Raw genomic sequence first — 17778 nt, forward strand, 5'->3', positions numbered from 1 at the left:
TAACCAGATAACCAATATCAAACTTTGAACCCTTATTGTGACCCTGCCCTGGCACCAGACTTCATTGCTATGAACAATCTAAATGTACACTACATGAGACTGCTTGTATTTTATTGTAACTATCTGTACCTTTGTGGTTCTTGAGAAAAAGATTTTGAAATATTTTTCCAGTATATAAACCATTCTTGAACTCTGAACACCTGTTGTGTCCCCACCCTGGCCCCTGGAGTCATGGTATCAACAAATCGGAGACTACACTATATGAGGATACTTGCATATTATTTTGACAATCTTTACCCATGTGGCTCTTGTTGAAAAGATTTTCAACGATTGTCTAACATAAACTAATGTTAAATTCTAAACCCCTATTGTGGCCTCATCCTAGCCCTAGGGGTCATGGTATGGAAAAAACTTGAATCTTCAGTATACATGTATAAGCAATATCTTGTACAAGTTTCAGCTTTTCTGGTTTGTTGGTTCTTTTTTTTTTTTTTGGTTTAAACACCACACTCAATTTTTACCATTCTTTAATTACCTCCCCTTGAAAAGGGGCATGTACCTTCAAATTTCCTTCACCCAAGAGTGTTTTGTGGCAAGTTTGGTTCTTGAGAAGTAAAAAATGTGAAAACTTTAAAGATGTCGGACAACAGATGACAGACAAATTTTGATCGGAAAAGCTCACTTGTGCCTTTGAATCAGGTGAGCTAAAAATCAAAGAAAGAAAGCAAATATTCATGACTTATTGCTGAAGCTATGTGTGCAGATATCGCAATACCTTACTGTGCCTAAAGGGGATGAAGTGGGGGTAAACTCATCCTCATATGAATAAATATCATACTGTGATGCATCTCTTCAATGTTTATGATTATGGTTGAAACAATGATGTATATAATCCATATGAGAGGTCCTCAGAAGTAAAATAATTGTTACATTACTTTTAATATTGAAAAATATCTTTACATCACAAAGAACAAGGTACGGTTGTATACATAATAAAGTGCACCGCCACGGCACATGATACGCCCGTCACATATTGTTAACAGTACAGATTGTACCCATTAAAACATTTTTTTTTTTATATCACCTTAATTAAATGTCACAGTGACCTTAAAGTAGGATGCGACACACCTTCTACCTAAGATGCATTAGTTGACCAATTTTGGTGATTCTAGGTCTAATAGTTTTCAAGTTATGAGCCGGACAAGTTTTTGCCATATATGGCCATATCTTCTTAATGAAAAGTCACAGTGACCTGGTTTTAATGTGCGACACACCTTCTACCCAAGATGTATCTACAGACAAAGTTTGATGATTCTAGGCCTTGTAGTATTTAAGTTACGGGTCGGACACGAAAAAGCTAACAGACGGACGGACAGACGGATATCTTCTTAATGAAAAGTCACAGTGACCTGGTTTTAATGTGCGACACACCTTCTACCCACGATGTATCTACAGACAAAGTTTGATGATTCTAGGCCTTGTAGTATTTAAGTTACGGGTCGGACATGAAAAAGCTAACAGACGGACGGACAGACGGATATCTTCTTAATGAAAAGTCACAGTGACCTGGTTTTAATGTGCGACACACCTTCTACCCAAGATGTATCTACAGACAAAGTTTGATGATTCTAGGCCTTGTAGTATTTAAGTTACGGGTCAGACACGAAAAAGCTAACAGACGGACGGACATGAACGCCATACCATAATACGTCCCGTCTTAAGACAGGCGTATAAAAAGGCCCAAAAAATTTCTCTTTATAAAATGTGTCTGGAATTAACCTTAATCAGTGTTTTAAGAAAGTAAAATAAATGCCAGGTATACTATGTCAACAAAATCAGAATGATAGTCCTAAATGGATAGCATTATGACATCATGAATAAGACATTTCCCGCCTTTTTCTCAAAATAAGCCTGAAAACTGTCAAATGTCATACAAATTATTGCTCAGGAAAAGATGTGCGCATTTGTCGAGCAAAATGAAAATGATATATATTGTGTATTATTTTGAGATGAAAAACATGCTTCAATATGAATTTGCTCGACGCATGCGCTGTATGTTTTCTAAAAGGAAAACCACCTGAATTTGTGGATATTTTCATTGAAAATGGCATTTTTGCAATTTTATGCCAACTTCAAGCTCTCGTCATATGACACAAATCATTTTGCTGATCAAACTGAGTGAATTTTGGGTTTGCTAAACTATTCCTTAATTGAATGACAGGATTTGAGCTCCAAGTGAAATCATCAATATTTTGGGCCAGATGACTGTAGAAACTGTACCTACTTCTTAAAGAGGGAAAAAAGGTTCATGGGCCACATCACCGATCTGAGCAGTTACATTTTCAAATGCAAAACTTTCAAACTGGTGTTGTGTTCATAATTGTACTCAGAGTTTCTTGAGAAAATTATATTTTAAAATATTCCTAGTGTAAAAAACTTTAAAACCCCTTTTGACATCCCAACCTGATCATGGTGCGAACAAACTTGAATCTACATTACATGTGGTTGCTTTCCTATCAATTTGACAATTGTGACCTTATTCTTACATGGCTATGCTATGTGAATTGTTAGGATCTAGCTGTGGAATATTTCCTGATCAGGAGATTTTCAAAAAAGTTATTCATCCTAGGGAATTCTGACTTTAAGGAAGTTAGCTCATGAGCTTCTGAGCACAACTGCGCAGGATGCTACAACTAAGTATTTACTGGTTCAATACTGATCCCATTGGAGCAGACATATTACACATCTATTACTGAACCCTATCAACTGAAAACAAATTGTGTCAATTCAAGTTTTGAAAGGGTTTGGTAGGGACTATATTTAGTGGCAGAAGGATTGATTAATCAATACTCATGTGAAATATCAAAGCTCTATCACTTACTGTTCAAAAGTTATTAGCAAGGTTAAAGTTTCCAAAAAGTAGGTCAAACTCCAAAGTCATGTGAAATATCAAAGCTATGGCACTTACTGTTCAAAAGTTATTAGCAAGGTTAAAGTTTCAGACAGAATGAAAGACAGGACAAAAACAAAATGCCCCCCCCCCCCCCCCCCCCCCCCCCCCCCCCCCCCAGATCTTCAATTTCAGGGGATAAAAGGTCATGTTTAGAACACTGTAGCTCAATAACAAGCATTACAACCCCAGTTTTTCTTTTCAAGTTTCTAATTCTCCTTTACAGATATTAAAAATACACTTCCCAAAAAATTGACATTATTCCAAATTTCAGGTGTGAACCTTATTTGCACACCCATTTTGTCAAAATTTTTGGAAGGGGACCAAGGTTTTCTCAGGATTTTCTTTTTTCAAATGTTAGGGGTGCACAGTATATTTTTGTGCAAATTGTACACAATACTTTATGGTACCACTAAATTACAAATTTATGGGATGAAGCCCCCCCCCCCCCCCCCCCACCAACTGAATCCATCAATGTAAGATACTAGGTTTGAATACCAGTTCCATAATATATATATTTTTCTTCTTCCATCACAATTATGAAATGTTTGTTTATAAGATTTGTCAGATGAAATAAAGTTGTTTAAATCATGACTTCAGGTGTGAACAATCTTGCACTTTGATTTTCAAACTATGACTTAGAATCTGTAGGAGTTATACAAATGGCTAAGGCATCACCATTAATGTATATATGGCAATAGAAAAGACATCAAATTAGCAAATGTAACAAGCCTTGAAATTCAGAAAAAAATTCAATGAAATATATTTCCAAATTAGCAGTATGGAGAATAAACAAATACACTATGTTTGATCACTGGATTAACTTTGAATTCAGTATGAAATGTATAATTTCTGTTATGAAAGGTGAACTAAAAACCCTCAATCAGCTGTTTCTATACAAAGGCATTGCACAGGTAAGTAAACATCTGGCTACTGTTCCCACTTTACCTGCAGGGCTTATTTCAAAACACTTAAAATACATGCTCTGGCAGACTGCCAACCATCAGATATGCAAGATATTTACATTTAATACAGTTCTGTATCAGTAGGCAAGTTCATACATCAGCATATAGTTTTAGATCAACTTTATGGTCTTACCACCGTCTATTCATTGAATGCCTTTGACACAGTCCCTACAAACTATATTACAGCTGTCATAGTGATTCACTGCCTAACACTATTCAATAAAGGCTTGTTGGTCTAGGGGTATGATTCTCGCTTCGGGTGCGAGAGGTCCCGGGTTCAAATCCCGGACGAGCCCAAATTATTTTAAGATGTATCATATACATTTATGAGGTTGAATATAATACTAGTCTGGTAACCTAATAAATAAAAATATGATCAGACTGAGAGAAAAAATTCAACAATAATTTATAAATGGTTCTTTTAAAAAATTTAATAGATAAAACAATCTGTCTTTAAAATACAAAATCGCTTTTTATCTTGCAATTCATATAAAACTGACCTACCATTTTTTTAAAAAAATAAATCCAATTACTTTTCAAATTTAAAAATCATTCAACCCAGCACTGCTCAGAGTACCAGGATTTTTCCCTATATGTTTTACACTGCAATACAAACTACCACATGTCATGTATCAAATACTTAAAGATTTTTTTCTCTCTAGTATATGGAAACACACTGAGTACCCTTTTGATACATATTTTTATGCAGGAATAAAGCAAAAAAAAAAAAAATCTCCAAAGACAAACCTTCACTGCAACAAAATATACAATTAACCATTGCTTATTTGAAATATTTTGGGTATATGTATTAAGTGACATTAGCTTTCAAATTCTGATATCGTAGTTTCATTTTGTAAAATGTTTGTATTTGAAGTAAAAATAGTGCACTTAAAAATGCCCCAAAAATTGAATGCAGTGTTTTCTTACTAGGCTGGCGCTGTAGGTGGTAGACCTGTAGTTGGTAAGGGTCTGGCAGGCGGATGTCATGATAATTGGTGACACTGAATGAGCGGTCCCAGCGATGTATGCGGCTCATCTTCACTTCATCATTACTAGTTACATAGATAAAGTTCCCCAGGATGGAAATGCCTCTATTTTTTGTAGTTTTCAACTGATAAGAAATAAATGAATAAGAATCAGATTTGTTTAAAATTGAAAAGGAATAACACATTGTCATAAGGATCGACTTCTTTTTGAAACATAGATGGAAAAATAAATATCAGTCATGTATTTCTTGTGCTTTTAAATTCACTGTATAGTTGGACAGCTCAGTGATCGTTGAAAAACTGCAGTTATCTGGAAAAAAATTGGGACATACCAGGGAGCTACAGATCTACCCTTTATTAAAAACCTTTGATTTACAATGCAATTTTTTCTGCTCATAGTTGAGGTCTTATATCGCTGTGTTCTTGCTTCATTCAATCAAAATTTCAATATGAAACGTCTTTCAAAATCAAACCGAAGAAATGCAATGTCAGTTCGCCCCAACGAAGGTTCTTTTTGCTGGTACCAACGTTTTGAGGATATTGGAGGAAGACACGGGTGATAAAGGTTGACATGGACGATAGCAAGGGGCAAGGGCTTTTGAGAACAGCAAAGTACATTTGTTGTCGAAATATCTACTTTGCCCAAATAAGCTTTAATTTATACTAATTTATTACTTCTAACGTATACGTAATAAATTCCTTGGGGTATGCTATAATGCAAAACATTCTATATGATTTCGTGTTTGAAGATTTTGTGTTTAATACACGACAACTAAATGATAATGAAATAAGTTATTATTATTACATCATTTTGAATGGATTTTGTATTGATGTTTTAGTGAAACAACACACGGTTGATACAGTCTGTACCAAAATGCTGTGTCCATTCAGTTTTGCAAACCAATGGACTTTGGCGTGTCACTCCGTTGCACTTTGAATAATATGTAACATCGTGTTTTGGCGCATGAGTAAGGACCATCACATTTTGGCATGTTACACCATCGGGGTTTGGTGCACACGTACAAAATCAATTCATTTCTTGAATTAAAAGTCCAGTGTTGTTTGTTAAATTTATTTTGTTTTCAGTTGTAGATTTCAATTCTTGTATTGGGATTCGGTAGTGTCGTCGTGTTCTTTGGAAAACAGTTTTTAAAAATTCATTACACAGTTTAATATCTCAGAATTATTTGCGCATTTTTCTGTTGTTAAATTCTTGATTCTGTCTACATCATCGCTGGCCTCATGAGCTGCATTCGTCAAGTGTGTTCGTCTAGAATGTCTTTCCAAGCTTTCATCGTAAATGTCTTTAATGGAAATATCACTTTCAACTGTCTCAATTTGTGAAACGGAAACTTAAAGGTAATGCTAAACAAATGATTGAGTTGAGCTAACATCACTGTCTGACTCGTCGGAGAGCTCAGGGGGTCCAATAATGGAAACTCTACTTTTCAAAAACATAACTGGATTGTTGACGATTTTGTTTCATTCCAAGAATGTATCGAATTGATCAATTAATTGAACTTTGTCTTTTAACGTGAGTTCTCGTCTCTGTTGTTTTGGGGGAGGCCCATGTGCCATTAACTTGTGCGTGGTGCTAACATAATCAGGTTTTATTTTTAGCTGATTACGACTCATCGCCAGTGTAACTGATTTACTTACCTGAGGCTTCCCTTGAGACATCCTTGTGTATACTGTGTGCAATCAACTGAATACCGACAGGTTGGTCATTGTGAAGTGGCTTGTTGAAATACGATAATTAGAGCCAATTACGAGGAGTTGAGACGTTGTGTAAACTGAGTACAATGGACTGTGAAAATGAGGTAAGGTCTTATCAAGTGGCCGGTTTAAACAGGATAATGAAAGCTAATTGGTAGCAGTTGGGACTGCGAAAGTCGGCTGATATAGAGAATACGCAGTATCCCGAGTACAGGGAATTGTTGATAAAGGATTTGTTAAAGAAATGTTAAGAACTATATTTTGTAGCCTGAATTGACAGAACACCGGAGTACTCAAAGGCCGGTTTGGACAAAGTATATTTTATATATATATATATATATATATATATATTTAAGAGTATTATATATATGATATAAGACCTCAATGAAGCACAAAAAAAGGTTGCACTGAAATCAGATGTTTTTGTAAGGTTGGATCTGTAGCTCTCTGGTAAATCCCAATTTTTCGAAGAGAGCCATATGCAGTTCTGCAGCTAGCTCGGTGATTAACATGCCATGTAAGGCTGCTGATCTGTAGATCATGGACTCAAATCTATCAGGAATTTTTTAAAAAAATTACCATGTTACTTTCTACAAAAACTATTTTTTTCACTAATAAGGTGAATTTTAAAGTTTTTAATTTCAAAATACCATTGTACATATCCTCCATTTTCCATCCATAACAATACTTTCTGACATGTTATCCCTCCTTCATTCATACAGTTATTAAATTTACAATCCAGAATCACTAACTTTTTAAAATCTCTATTGAAAGCAAATAATGTAGATTCCTTATTTTACGCAAGTACTTATTATTGCGAAATAACTCATGGACATCAAATCACGGGAAAATAAATTCGTGAGTGCTCTGCTGATCAAGTGTTTTTGCATGTATTTAAGCAATATAAAAATAAAAGCGAGAAATATTTTTTCGCTAGTGATGTTTCTCGCGAAATTACGCGATAATAAATTCCTCACGTATATTTAGGAATTTACAGTATTTGACCTTGAAAATTTGTCACAAGGTATAGCTGAAATTATCAAATGATAATAACAACAATAATATGCTGGCAATTTATCTACCTAAAATCTGCAACACTGTCTACAGGTGAAAAAGAAGATATTTTGAAAATAAAAACTTTAAAATTCACCTTATCAATATTTGTTTAAAAATACAGTTTTTGTTTAAATTAACAAGGGAAAAAAAAAAAAAACCAAATGTTACTTTGCATTTGGAAATTTTTCCCTGTGCCACCTAGACATTAAATGAAAAATGTTGGCACAAGTAGCAGTGAGAATAACAAAACCCTGACTTTTCCATTGCATGAAAACAAAAAATGCACAATATCTCTTACCCTTGTAACAGTGTGTCTGTTCAGAGATTTTCCATTGATGTCAATTCTCTCTATCGTGTCTTTGGCTGAGTCCACCCAGTAGAGTTGTTGGTTTGGGAAATCAATGGTCATTCCAGAAGGGCTGATTAACTCCTTTCCATTCTCCACCAGGGAACGGTTGTTGGAGCCATCGAGATCAGCTTGATATATGGCCCAGCCTGAAGTCTTAGAATTCAGTGTGTAGAACATCAGTCTGAAATATTAAAAGTCGATGTTCTGTTTTGTTTCATTGTTAAATGGTCACATGTCTTGTTAGATAGAATTCATGCAAATTAAGATTTTCAATCACTTTCAACATTTCAATTCATGTTTATGTGTGGAGATACTGGTAAGTATGACAAGTCCAGTTCTTAGCTAAAATGAACTGTTTGTAAACATGGTGGATTGCACTGTAACTATTACCCTAAATTTGGTTCCAGTACAAGTGCTCGTGGCGTCTTGTCCTCAAATTTTGCAATATTAACACAGTTCTTCCCCTCTGAATTGCAAAGAATGATCCAATTGTTGACAACATCAACGAAGTACCAATTTCCAGTAATCCAGTCATGTGCAATAATTTCAATTGCTGAAATATAAAAAAGGTTATAAATCACTATTATTTGAAATATTCTATACCAAGATCCAACTCAGAGTTCTTGAAAACTTTAACCAACAACCAGGACAATAGGTCCCATCAAGAGAAAAGTTTAAAAGACCAATCCATTTCTAGTAGGACCCATGAAAATATCCAACATATTTATGAATCATATTTGAATTATAAATAAGCTGCAACTCTTAAGGATCTTTTCTTTGCTAAAAACCAGCTAACATGGGCCCTTTCTACACTGCTGCTCAATAGTACTTTCAGGTTGTTTTTCTCTCTCATATTCCCATCTCTTATCAAGTTTGTTTCCATTAATATCAGGGGCCTTCCGTTTTCTAGCAAACTCAGTGAACCATTTAATCAGCCAGTTAGACAGCACACTTCAAAACTAACAATGCATATGCAAATTGGAAGTAGACAGTGATAAACTAAAATGAAATAAATCATGATGAAATAAAATTCTTGGCATAAAAAACCCACATTACAATAATTTTGGCCAAACCTAGGACATACAATAATAAGATTTTTGATAGTTGTTACAAAAAGGTGTTCACCAGGACCAGAGGTCCAACGGTATTCAAGAACTCTGGCAAATGAATACTTCAGTCAACATTTATTTTTAAATGTTTCACTCTGCATATCTATGAGTTGCACTTGCAAAATAAGCTAAAGATTTTGTTTACATTTTTCAAATCAAAGTCAAATGTGTTGAATTTTCTGATCCCAAATACATGATCCAATGTCATATTTGTATTTTAGATAAAACATACCATATGATCCACAATTAATTTCCATTAAAATTGAGGAACTTACTTTCTAGTGTAACATCAGTCGAAATTTCTGTTATTTTGAAGGTTGATTGGTCCATACATTGCATTGTTGATATATATTTTGGATATGGTTCATACATTATCTAGTGAAAAGAAAAAACATGTCACCTAAATTGTACTTATTAAAGCATGCTTGTATTCACTGTGACTGCTTATGGTGAAAATCTTCTCCTATTCTTTCCTATAAATCTGCTGATAACAGTACAGTCTTAGTTAGACACAACCTGGCAGAAAGCAGACTTTTCATCTGGTTTCTGTGTCTGTTCAATCTGACCGAAATCAGATCTTTGATCCACTCCTTTATTGTTATGTCACTACTTTGTGTAGCAACATAACAATAAAGGAGTGGATCAAAGATCTGATTTTAATCAGATTGGTGTCTGTTCTGTCTGCTGGAGCAGAATCTGAGCAGACTCAAAGTAGAACAGACACAGCAGACTCATTGTATCACGTAGGAAGAAGTGGTATCAAAGTTAAAGCAGTCAATATGGGTGGAGATAAAGATATCAATCAGGGTTTAAAATACACTGTAGACTCCTTTATATGTTATGCAAGTACTTAATATCATGAAATGACTCGTAAACGTCAAATCATAAGAAAATGAATTCACAAGTGATCTGTTGATCAATAGTTTTTACATGTATTTTAGCAAAATAGAAATAAAAGCCATTAATTTTATTTTACAAGTGATGCTTCTCACGAAATTACAAAATAATAAGTTCATATTTAGGAATCTACAGTACAACACATAGTTCTCTACACATTTCTGTAAAAGAAACCAACAAAACCAAAGTGTTAATGACAGACTTTCAATTACAGAGAGAGACATCACCAATGCTAAAGCCAGTATGACTTTACCACTATTTGTTCAGTATTGCCAATACTCACCCAACACACTACTTTTTTTCTGTGATCAAAATCTACACTTCTGATGTAATATGCCTCAGGTGTGCTACGATTTAGTCGCAAAGAAGTATCAGAGTAAGAGTTTAATTTAAACTGCAACAACACCTTTGATGCTGCCACCCAAAAGTAAACCTTATCTGTCTCTGGATCTGCAAAGAAATACTAGACTATATCAGACAAAACATGTACAAAATCTAGTCCTCTAAAAACCACAGTCTGTTAAACATTCACCACTTGTACTATCCATCTACAAGTGACTCAAGAAAACTCAAAACCCATAGGACTACAATACGGATGTGCTGGAACGACTGATTAGACGTAACATTTATACACATCGGTCACGTGATAGTAAGCAATGGTAGGGCAAAGTTGACATCAATACAACTGGGGTTTCGCTAAAAGACGGTCCGTAAAGTGCTATGTGCAGTCCCACGATGATGATCCAAGTCACTGTTGATGCTTAGTACATGGGTGTAAATTGGATGGAAGGAAAAAGGTGCATTAAGACGCGTATCCTGGGATGGAAGGCGTGAAGTTTTACCGATATCCACAAGATATTCCCTAGATTTGTTTTCCTTGCCAACTCACATAATTTAATCAAATGCATTGTCCTATAAATGGTTGCAGTGATTCCTTTCTTTGAAAAATAGCATTTTGATACAGTAATTTGATAGCAATTGAAGTATTCCATGCTTGTTTACTTAGTTGTTATTGTAATCCAGAAGTGACATGCCCTACAAATTGCGTTCAACGCGCGATAAAAGTCAGAGTGGATCCGTATTTCGAAAGTCCCGTATTTAGCGTAGTGATTTTGAGAGTGTGTGTTTCTGTAAGTCTGTAAATCAGCACTTTGATTTATTAATTTTTTAAAAGTTTACACGAAGCAGATATGACTGTTTATATAATGTAAGGGTAGTACAGTGAAAGTCCTCAATATCAGCTATCTATTGGACTGAAGAAAATGGTCCTTTACTAAAAATTTACCACCGATGATGAGTCATGTCCCTTTTTCATAGCTTGCACTGTTCTATTGATGGTTATATGACTTTTATGACAATTTAATAAGACTTCTACTACACATAAACTAATTTTTAAAAAAGAAGAATATTTTTTTCAAAACTCAAATAAAGCATTGTACTATAGCTTATACTGTATAAGTGGTATTATTAAAGAGACACAAATTTAGCAATTTTTCCTTAAATTATGGATATAAATATATATTTAGCAAGAGTTAATTTTAGCGACTTTCTTATTCCAAGAAAGATGGCTTTTACCTCCGATATACAATAAATCCGATATACAATAAATTGTTAGCAATATTAAATTTTAGCAATCTCAACACTGTTGCTAATAATGCAAAATTAAGTCCTCAGTAAAAATTCTACTAATACGGTAATTTATCAACAAAATATATAACACATTATTTTACAAATCTATATATGTTTTCATGCAATAATTTAACTACTTGCATTCTTTAATTTGCAAAAAAAAAAAAAAAAAACAAAAAAAAACCATAAGCTGACAGTCAATAATTTTGAAGTGCACACAATCTGTAACACAAAATTAGATAATGCAGGATGGGGGTACTATTCACTTTGATGATAAGTTGCAATGCAGACACAGTAATTACATGTGATTAATAATGTGCTTACTGCAAGGAGAGCTCTAATGATTTACAACAACTGCTTAGCTTCCATTCTCCTCAACATTTTTTTTTTAAAATTCATAGCAAACCTACTAACATAATAAATCTAGCATATCCTGATGTTTACGATTTGTTGTTGATACTACTTACGTATTTCAAAACATGTTGCATTATTTCTTTTTAAAACTTGGGATCTTCATGAATTCATAATTACAAAGTATAAATTCATTAATATTTAAGGGGGAAAAAACACTTCTGACTTGTATTAAACATTCTTCATTCAGACAACAAACAGTGGCTAAGACTATGTGTCAGTAATTAACACCTCCACCCAGGAGGATTTAAAGGCACTGCTAAATCACAAGACTTTTGCCAGGAGTTTCAAACTTTACTGATTTTGAGAGGGGGGTGGTTTTCAAGGGGACTGAAATTGAGGAGATTTATTATATTGGTATAATAGAAAATTTTATTTTCCCAAATCAATGTTCTTAAAGCTTTGCTTCATCTTAAATATTAATAAAGAAACTGAACATTTTTATTTGTGTTCATAAATTTCTTTATTTGTTACAGCAATGAATACTCGTAACTATCATAAAACTTACAGAATCTAGATATGTTAATTGATCTATACTTGCTGCTGATATTTTAACAATCCAATTAATCTACAAGGTGGGATTCCTTGTGAAAAGTAATTGCTCATTAGGCCTAACAAGTAGAAAGGAAGCATTTTCATTTGAATTGCCCTCTCTCACATATGGTCCATGTGGCGCTAATTCAGTCATGGGTGACTAATGAATTGTATGTAAAACAATTAGCACTTCGAGATATCAAGAATAAATTCTAAAGGATTACAGTCTACTCCACTTATACTGAAATCACTTATATTGAACTACCTGTTATATTGAAGTTCAAATAAATCCCCAATAATATCATTTATATGGTTCATTATCCGTGATATTAACTTTGGATATAATGAATAATTCAGGTTGGTCCCCTGAATTTCAATATATCCAGAGTAGACTGTTTATGTAACAGCACTACAATTTTACTTCAAGAGATTAAGAAATCTCAAGTTTTGAGCTTATTCATATAGGAAGAAAAATAAGGATCAGGAAATTACTTTCAGAAATCAAGAACTTTAAGAGACTGAAGACTGAGCTATCGAAAGTCACCTGTACAAATGCAATAATTTTATATAACAGTTTTCATTAATTACCGGTATTAATTACATGTTTATCTAACTTTTCTTGATGAGTACCAACCATCTATAGGAATACAGGAACTCCCATCCTTTCTATAACCACTTGCACAAGAACAAACAGATTTCTTTGTAGTACTGTTGTAAGAACACATTTGTTCACAGATCCCTTCATGGTAGTCACAAGGGTTATAGTCTGAAATATCCAATACATCCAATGTTTATATATATATATATATATATATATGAGATTGCAATAAACTTTTAAATAAACATAACTGTCCAAAGTGAAGAAATAATAGATAAAAAGCACAGAAAAATTACCCAACTCCATCCCCACCCAGGGTTGAACTCAAAACCTGTGGAACCAAATCTCAAAAAAATATGTGACCAGAGTACTAGACCACTCAACCATCTACACTGGTATTAAACTGATGATAGTAACGATCGTTACTATCATCCCAAGATGGCAGAAGGAAATTCCGGAAAGGAAAGACCATGTTTACTTATTATATCTATTTGTATTGTTTATTTGCGAATGATATGTAGGTAAGATATATCATACACTAGCAACAATTACGATCAGGTGTTATTTTATCTTTTATACGGCTCATATGAACAGAAAATTCGTCGTTGAAAAAACAGCGAGGATGTAGTAACGAAATAAATGATGATATTAACGTAAGAACTTTCGTTACTATCATCCTCGCTGTTTTTTCAAAAACGAATTTTCATTCACAAATAAACAATACAAATAGATATAATAAGTAAACGTGGTCTTTCCGGAATTTCCTTCCGCCATCTTGGGATGATAGTAACGATCGTTACTATCATCAGTTTAATACCAGTGATCTAGGCAAGTCAAAAAACATGCTTTCATTGACAATGGAATTCTTGCCACACTGTTACAGGCTACATGGTCATTGAGAATGGTTGTTTGACAAGAATTTAAGATCATATGGTAAACACACTGCATTTGATATATTTTATATATAAAGCATCAAGATTTCCATGAACTCTTAAAGTAACATAACTGCCTAAAGTGAAGAAATATCTAATATAAAGCATAGAAAAATTTACTGTATTTGGATACCCACTTCCACCCCTTCCTGGGGTTGAACTGACAACTTGTGGAACCAAATCTCCTAGCAGTGTGTGATCACCAAAACAAAATCAAAAAACAATAGGCCCATGGACCACATCACTCACCTGAGTAACCTTGGTCCTGCCATTGTTCAGCTGTTGTGATTTTTAAGATTATTTTTTTTTATCAATTTTTATTCCCATGAAAAATGTTGACCCCATATTGTGGCCCCACAGGATCACAACATAACAGAAAATGAATTCACATAACACAGAAATGTCTCAACACCAATATGACTTACAAGATCTTGCCGTTCTCGATAAGACAAAGGTCACAAAGTCATAGATCATGGTATTATACAAAAGACTTTGCCATAAGAAATCTATACACATAATATGAGAGCTCTATCTTAAGTAATTGAAGAGATATTGAATAGGTAAGATTTTAATTAAAAGTAGGTCAAAACTCCCAGGTGAAGCTCAAGAGGTTAACTTCACAAAAAAAAGCCTTGACATAAAGAATCTATATACAAACAAGGGGCCCATGGGCCACATCACTCACCTGAGTCACCTTGGTCGATAAAATTTTCCCTACATATTCATTCCATAATTTTACAAATTTGAATCTGCACTATGTCAGGAAGCTTTCATGTAAATGTAAACTTTCTTGGCCAAGTGGTTCTTGAGAAGGTTTTCAAAGATTTTTTCTATATATTCCCATGTAAAACTTTTATTCCCTAATTGTTGCCCCACCCTACCCCAGGGGCCATAATTTTAACAAACTTGAATCTGCACTATGACAGGAAGCTATCACGTAAATTTTCTGACCCAGTGGTTCTTGAGAAGATTTTTAAAGATTTTCCCTAATTTCCCATAAAACTTTTATCCCTTATTGTGGCTTATTGTGGCCCCATCCTACTGCCGGGGTCTATGATTTTAACAAACTTGAATTTGCAATATGTCAGGAAGCTTTCATGTAAATTTTCTGGCCCAGTGATTCTTGAGAATATTCTTAAATGACCGCACCCTATTTTTTTAATTCCGTGATTATCTCCCCTTTGAAAGGGGCATGATCCTTCATGTGAACAAACTTTAATCTCCTTCACCAATGGATGATTTGTGCTAAGTTTGATTGAAATTAGCCCAGTGCTTCTGGAGATGAAGATGAAAATGTGAAAAGTTTATGGACAGACAGATGACAGACAAAAGGAGATCAGAATAGCTCACTTGAGCTTTCAGCTCAGGTGAGCTAAAAAAAAAAAAATACAAAAATCTACAAAAATATATAACAAGAGGTGCTTATGAAACACTGATGCTCTTGTATGGCAGCAAAGTTAATCATGGCCAAGGTAAAAGTTTTTCAAAAAAAGTAGATCAATCCCCACAGTCAAGGTCACAAGATCAAAACCTTGCCTATCACCATCCACTCAAAATTACTGCCAAGGTTGAAGATTTTTCGGACAAACAGACAAACCAAAAACTCTTATGTCCTCAAATCTCTGACTATTGGGCATAAAAAAGTTTCACTCACTGATGCAGGTGTTTTCTGACATCATAGCGCCATCATTACAGTAGCACTTGGGCCCATCTTTGGTCTTTGCGCATTTATATGTACAATTCAATTTATCACAGCTTGTAGAAAATGTTACTGGAAAAATAAAATTCATAAAAAATTAAACAAATCTGAATCTAAATTGAATTTTTTGACAAATATATAATTTATTACAAGGTGCAACAAGAGAGATCCAGTGTGCGAAATTAACAGTGGATCGATATACAATGTCTATAGAAAATCTGGTCGATCTATATCGATCAAAACGGCAATAGATCAACTTGACCAAATCATACAAAGTCTATGTTACGTTGATTTATTTCTGCCCATCCCTTTTCATAATAAAATGTTCCACAACCTAAGGAGGAATCATTCAAATCAGAGTATTCCATTTTTAAAAATAGGGGAGAATTGAATAGAATCAACTCGATATGTACACTGTATTTTTGCTTTCATCTTCATGTGCCCTTAGTCAGTTGTTTAGTATTGAGTTAAAAAAATAAATACAAGTTTCCTTAGCTATCACACTTAATCGTCTCTAATCACAGTTTTCGTAATTGCTAAGGAACTGTGTGACCATTTCTATACGGATATGTTTATGCTCTCTGTAAGGTTGGTTGATTGTATATTGTTTAACGTCCCGCTTAAGCATCTTTCACTCATGGAGACTTCACCACTGCTGGTGAAGGGGTGCAAAATTAAGGCCTATGCTAGCATCGGTGCTTACAGCCTTTGAGCAGGGAAGGATTTTTATCACGCCACACCTGCTGTGACACATACGCCTGGGGCCTTTTTGTGGTCTCATCCAAAGGACCATCCCATTCATTCAGGGGTACTGAAGACCTATTCTAACCCAGATCCCAATGAGACCTCTTCTGTAAGGAGATGGGGTACCCATCAAGTGCAAACTTCCTGTTCTTTCAGAATGCAGAAAACAGCTGACGAATCAGTGTTCGTAATATTTGCAAGGTTCTTCAGCAATTACTTTTCATGTGCTAATTTAAGTGTTTTTATTTGGGTCTTTAGGAATTTGGTGTGGTCTATAGGAAATTAAATGATTGTGGACCAAAACTCTACAGGACTGAAAAGTTAGTTTTGCACACTGGAGATTTTTTCTTCCCAAATATTTTCTACACTAAAATATTACAATCTATGAATAAACTAACAACAAAACAATATGACTTGTGTATCTTGTGTACTTGATCAATAAACCTACCATTACAACTGGTCTCATCACCTCCAAGCACACAGTCTGTATGGTTATCACAGAACTTTGATAATGGAATGCACTTTTCTTCCCCTGGACACCGTTCATAGTTTGGATTGCATGGGATGAAGGGTGAAGGGGGTATGAAGGGGGCTGGAAAATAAATACAAATTTCAAACCATTCATCTTTTATACATATCAGATATAATCATTATCCTGTTGAAAATCCAGCATTAATGATACACATATTTGGGGTCAGTCTCTTCTAACATTTTTTATTTTGTTCTATACATATTCTACATAAAGAAAAACATGTATAATGTATGAGTATCAAAAATGTTATACAAATTGTAACAATGAAATTTTATCTCAATTTGTGTTTCATAAACTAACAGAAGATTAGGTAATTAATGCGAAAAAGGTCATGCAGCAATGATTGCTTAAAAATAACAGTTCTGTGATAAAGCAAAAAGATTAATATGAACTTTGTTAGCTTCTATGGAACCTCACCATAAACATATCTACTCACTCCCAGATACCTCGCCTGCTATATGATTATCCAATTCAAGCCCTAGTTTTATGTAACAGAAAAATTCAATGCTAAATGCAGTTACTATGATGCAGTTATAAATTGTGATGTGAAACAAAATCACAATCTGTATCATAAGTAGTTTCCAAATTGTTCACTACTTTTAAACTTAAATGTCCTGAAATCCACAAAAATTCCATGTTGTATGCTAGTTGCACTTGCATCCTATCTTCTT

General features: G+C 34.2%; 1 protein-coding gene and 1 non-coding gene across 7 annotated transcripts in view; one reads left to right on the top strand and one right to left on the bottom strand.

Moving 5' to 3' along the window:
* LOC125678471 (low-density lipoprotein receptor-related protein 1-like) overlaps nt 1–17778 on the bottom strand; it is a 139533-nt gene that overhangs the window by 99296 nt on the left and 22459 nt on the right. For all 6 annotated transcript variants that reach the window (XM_056154539.1, XM_048916937.2, XM_048916935.2 and 3 more), the window contains exons 4-11: nt 17024–17167; nt 15787–15903; nt 13237–13368; nt 10312–10478; nt 9407–9506; nt 8413–8575; nt 7972–8203; nt 4843–5026 (exon numbers count right to left, since the gene is read on the bottom strand). In XM_056154539.1, coding sequence (XP_056010514.1) covers nt 4843–5026; nt 7972–8203; nt 8413–8575; nt 9407–9506; nt 10312–10478; nt 13237–13368; nt 15787–15903; nt 17024–17167 — 1239 coding nt within the window. The remainder of the gene's footprint in view (nt 1–4842; nt 5027–7971; nt 8204–8412; nt 8576–9406; nt 9507–10311; nt 10479–13236; nt 13369–15786; nt 15904–17023; nt 17168–17778) is intronic.
* Trnap-cgg (transfer RNA proline (anticodon CGG)) lies at nt 4140–4211 on the top strand. The gene has a single exon. It is a non-coding gene; the product is annotated as a tRNA-Pro (tRNA).

The sequence above is a fragment of the Ostrea edulis genome, chromosome 2 (assembly GCF_947568905.1).
Source record: "Ostrea edulis chromosome 2, xbOstEdul1.1, whole genome shotgun sequence".
NCBI classification, from domain to species: Eukaryota; Metazoa; Mollusca; class Bivalvia; order Ostreida; family Ostreidae; genus Ostrea; species Ostrea edulis.